This window comes from Echinops telfairi, unplaced genomic scaffold (assembly GCF_000313985.2).
Source record: "Echinops telfairi isolate 266 unplaced genomic scaffold, ASM31398v2 ScPeMD7_7424;HRSCAF=8462, whole genome shotgun sequence".
NCBI classification, from domain to species: domain Eukaryota; kingdom Metazoa; phylum Chordata; class Mammalia; order Afrosoricida; family Tenrecidae; genus Echinops; species Echinops telfairi.
Window position 1 is genome coordinate 69,549,123 of NW_022111324.1, and position 4,841 is coordinate 69,553,963.

The following is a 4,841-nucleotide window of genomic DNA, read 5'->3' on the forward strand; positions in this document are numbered from 1 at the left end:
GCCGCCGCCGCAGGCGCAGCCGCCGCAGCCAACGCCTCCGCCCCGGGCCGGCGCCCTGCAGCCCCAAGCCACCGCGGCGCGCGGGGTCTCGAACCCACACCCGAGCGGCTCGGCCCAGGCCCCCTCCAGCAAGGACCTCAAATTTGGAATTGACCGAATTTTGTCTGCCGAATTCGACCCCAAAGTCAAGGAAGGCAACACGCTAAGAGGTAGGTAGGAGGGACGGGAGCCTGCAGGCCGCGCTGACCGCCGCCGCGCTGATTCGTTTCCCGGACCCTCTGGCCGGTTTGGTGCTTGTGTTTCTATAATGAGAGACTAATGGGTAAAATGGGGAGACAGAAACGAATTATAAGAAAGCGGCCACATTTTCGATTTAAAATTCACCTACCTTCTCTTCATAAAAAATGTTTGAAAAACTTCACAAGCACTTGCCACCATTCATATTCATCAAAATAACGGTGTAGATATTTGCTAACGTAACTACTGTCGTCTTTTAAAAACTTACATATCTAGAGAACCAGTCCTCTGGCGAGCTAGTCAAATCCTACTCGCAGGAGAACCGCCACGCACGGTGTCGGACTGCCACTTCTTACTCCTGCCATATCGAGAGAGAAAATCTACATTTTCCTTTGGGAAAAAGCCTGCTGGCGAGCTATTTTTCTTTTCTTCTACATATCAGACTATGGTATAATTCTATATCCAAGAACTGTAGTTAAACAAAGCGGATTCTCAAACTCCCACAGAGGAGAGCGCCGGGTTCTCTGGGGGCGGCGGCGGTTACAGGCCTGTAGACGTTTTGGAAGGCACCTCGTGTGACTTTGCCCTTAGGCTGTTTAGTGTCAATGCCTTCTTGTTACCTGCGTGGATGCGAACGTGACCCCTGGAATATTTTGCGCCCTCTTGGCGACTATGGAGAGGGAATTTCAGCCTTGAGACAGGGGTGGTCTCTTTTTTTTTTTTAGCTCCAGTAAAACCCAACTGAGGCGAGGGCAGGGGAGAAGGGAATCAATCAGCTCAGAGATTATGTATTTGCGTGAAGTGTAACCAGACAGCCCTTTTTTCCCTGCCCAGATCTCACGTCCCTGCTAACCAGCGGGCGGGCCGCAGGGATGCACCTTCCCGGCCTGCAGCCCTCAGCTGGCCAGTTCTTCGCGTCTCTAGATCCCATTAACGAGGCTTCTGCCATCCTGAGTCCCTTAAGCTCCAACACGAGAAATTCAGTTCAGCATCAATTTCAAGACACGTTTCCAGGTACTGAAACCCTCCCTCCCTGGTCGGTAGCACAAAGAGCAGTTCGATTGAGTCAGAAGTCTCAGACCTGGCACCTCAAGGGGTGGTTCTGATGGCACGATCCGGTATTGATGCAGGAGGACCCGTAGATAGAAACCGAAAGATTGCGAATCTAGTGCGTTAGCACTCGTTTGGGATGGCACCCCTGGGCAAAGCGGTGGGGGCACCTGGGACCCTAGACAGAGACTTTGTGGGTGCGTGGGCTGGGGAGGCTTGGCGTGTGTGTCTGACTGAGTGAGATGCAAGTTTGATGCAACATGGAGATGTACTGCTTATTAATGTCCACTCGTTTTAAGATGACCGTCAGCATGAGAGACAAGGTTCTGCAGGCACATGTGGACACACCATAGTTCAATACACCAGCATACAATTGAGAATAGATCCCTCAAGCCTGAGGGACATTTTCTCCACCTGCTTGAGGGCCATCCCTTAGGATTTAATGTTTTCCCCGTGGAATGAAGCAGCAAGCCAGAGGTTTCTCCACTCCACACTTTCAGCCTTCTCACTCTCACCTCAACAAATGTAGAATTCCTTCTTAGAGAACTTATTCCAGGTACAGGTCAAGGGCTTTCTAATTCAACCAAAACAAGTTTTCAGCCGGCCAGTGAGGCCCAGGCCAGTGTCTGGACTGAGCCCTAATGAGGTCCTCTTGTCTCTCCTGCTTCTGTGCCCAAGTAGGCCCTTATGCTGTGCTGACGAAGGACACCATGCCACAGACCTACAAGAGGAAGCGCTCCTGGTCTCGGGCAGTCTTCTCCAACCTGCAAAGGAAAGGCTTGGAGAAAAGGTTTGAGATCCAGAAGTATGTGACCAAGCCAGACCGAAAGCAGCTGGCAGCCATGCTGGGCCTCACTGATGCACAGGTAACCAGGGCCCGGCTTCAGTGCACAGCAGCACCCTTGGGTGGGTGGAAGAGCCAGTCCTGCCACCCTCAAAGCTACCCTTTCTGTGTTGGAAACACAAGCTCTAGAATTTCAGAGGACTTTGAAATGTTGGGCAGGAGGAGGGGTTGGGAAGTGGGGGGAGAGAACAGAAAGAGTAGTCCATCTCCAAAAATGTCAGCTGCACTGCTTGTTTATTTTGGTCAATGGGGTAAGGAACCTCAAGAAAACAAATAGGCCTGGGGAGTCAATAATTACGTAGCTGGCTCTCGTGCAAATCACTGTAGGAGACAGTTAATTTCAGAAGAGATTTAAAACAAAAACCAAAGTCAAGAGAGCATTCTTTTTCTCTCTGTCTGCCTCCCCTCCTCCCCTCACTGGATTGTGAAATCCCTGGTTGTGAGGAAGTGAAAACATCATTTCAAACGGAATTAGTCCAGGAGGGAAGCCATCTCAGCCAGTCTGATTTTCTAAAGGCAGTGAATGGGGGAAAGGGGCGAAGGAGAGAGAGAGAACCTTCTGGGAACCTCCCAGAGCATTTTATAACGTTCTGCTTCCTTGATTGTTACTCTCAGTTGGAAATCTATCACACCCGAGTTCCATTTTCCTTTTTAAACTTTGAAATAGAAAAGCTGCAGTGCGTTCATGCCCCACAGCCACGGGCCTCCCTCCCGGAGATGACCTTGGGAGAGCAGAGCAGCCTCTCAAAGCTAGGGCTTTTTCTGAGTTCCCTAGGCCAGGGCCTTCTTTCTCTGTGTCTTTCTGTCCTGCATTACACAACATTGCTACACATACACACACACACTGGAAGAAGAGCCCAGCCACTTTCCACCAGCTGTGGATGTTATTTTTAAAAGGGAAGCTGGAGCTTATGTGAACGCCTAGTGGACTGACCCTAGGGGATCCTATATCTTTATGTAGATTCTCTGCCACATCCCTACCCTTCCCTCCACTTTGCACACATTTCCTTTCAGCGTTGTCCAAGTCCTCTGCTGGATTTCTCCTGTGGAGGTTTCTCCCTTTATAGGTGGGGTTCTTAGCCTGCTTTCCCAAACATGGGAGGGCATGGTCTGCTGATCTGATCGGCAGCAGTGCCCCCACCCCGCTGGGATGAACTCTCTCCCTTTCTGCTTCCCACGCCTCTTCTGACTTAAAAAAGAATTGCTTTTTTAGGGACTTACTTGGGGTGGTGGTGATGGGGGTAGTAAAATAGTAGTGAACCAACTTACCAGGAATTCTTAACACTGGATCACCAAACTCCTGAAACGTTGAGTAAAATCTTGGCTTTTAAGTGCCTTGTGAGGGGAGGGGAGGCAGGGGTCAGTAATTTAGACTCAAGTTAAAGTCTGATTTTCAGTAGAGGTCTTCTTAGCTAGGTGTGGGTGCAGGAATCTGCTTTGCCAACACCACCCAGACCATTTCAGGCACAGGTTTGAGACAACATTTGAAAGAAACCGCCCTAGAAGCTTCCGGAGTCGTAGGTTTCCGGCCCCTTGCGCTGCTCTGGCCTGGCGCTTGGTGGAGCGCTGGGGGCCGTTAGGGACGCTTTCCAGAGTTAGGAAGCGGCATGCAGACAGCAAGGATCCTGCCATCCAGCGTCTGATCTCCATGCCCCTCCTTGTCTCCCCCCTGCGTCTTGCAGGTGAAAGTGTGGTTCCAGAATCGGCGGATGAAGTGGCGGCACTCCAAGGAGGCCCAGGCTCAGAAAGACAAGGACAAAGAACCGGCCGAGAAGCCCTCGGACGACGGAACCCCGGCTTTCGACGGAGAGCAGGACGAGAGGAGCCGCTCAGAGGGTGAGGCCGAGAGCGAGAGCAGCGACTCCGAGTCCCTGGACATGGCCCCCAGCGACAATGAGAGGACTGAGGGCGCTGAGCTCTCTCTGCATCAAACAACCGTTATCAAGACCTCAGCCGGGGGCAACCTCCTAACCACCACCACCAGCGCTGGGAGCTGCGGTGGCAGCAGTTTTAGTTTCAGCAACGCCAGCAGCCTCAGTAGCAGCTGCAACAACAGCAGCAGCAGCAGCGCGGGCAGCGCCAGCAGCCTTAGCAGCAGCAGCTCCACAGAGCTATCCTCTGTGCCCCAGTCCACCCTCAACAAGACCCCTCCAAGCCCGGTGGCTGCCCCAGTACCATCCAGCGGCCTATAGACTGGGCGAGGGCTGAGGGCCCCAGGCCGCTGATCGCGTGCCTGCTTTCATGCGGGTGGCTGAGCCAGGGATGGGGACGCCATGGCGGAACCTCCCTCTGTGCATCTGTTCACCAGTCTCCCCGCCAATGGCCCAGAGGCCAGCCGCACTGCTTCTCCCCAGAAACCCGCAACTCGCAACTCGCACTGTGAAGTGTGGCTGAACTGTTCCTCCTCCCAGCCAGGGGTGGTGGCGCAAAGACTCGCACTGAGGCCGCCTCAAACTTGTAAATAAAATGTTTACTATGGTTTGTAAAGGCCGCTCGGCTTGCTGGGATATTGCCGTCTTTAAGGTCCAGGCGCTGGAGAACACAGCACCTGGAGTGGAAGGGAGCGGGGGACCGTGGCTCTAGCTTGTGTGTAAGAGTTGCAGCCCAGAGAAGGTCCTTCAGGGGTTTGGTGATTTGGCCTACTTCAGAGGTGGCCTCGGTCACGCCAGCGCGCACTGGACACACGTTGTCAGACCCTGGCAACAGCCGG

General features: G+C 53.1%; 1 protein-coding gene across 1 annotated transcript in view; it reads left to right on the top strand.

Moving 5' to 3' along the window:
- HLX (H2.0 like homeobox) overlaps positions 1–4,618 on the top strand; it is an 8,213-nt gene extending 3,595 nt beyond the window's left edge. Inside the window, exons 3-6 of the mRNA XM_045298201.1 lie at positions 14–209; positions 1,072–1,251; positions 1,969–2,153; positions 3,814–4,618. Of these exons, the coding sequence (XP_045154136.1) occupies positions 14–209; positions 1,072–1,251; positions 1,969–2,153; positions 3,814–4,323 (1,071 nt within the window). The 3' untranslated portion in view covers positions 4,324–4,618. The remainder of the gene's footprint in view (positions 1–13; positions 210–1,071; positions 1,252–1,968; positions 2,154–3,813) is intronic.
- Positions 4,619–4,841: the final 223 nt, after the last annotated feature.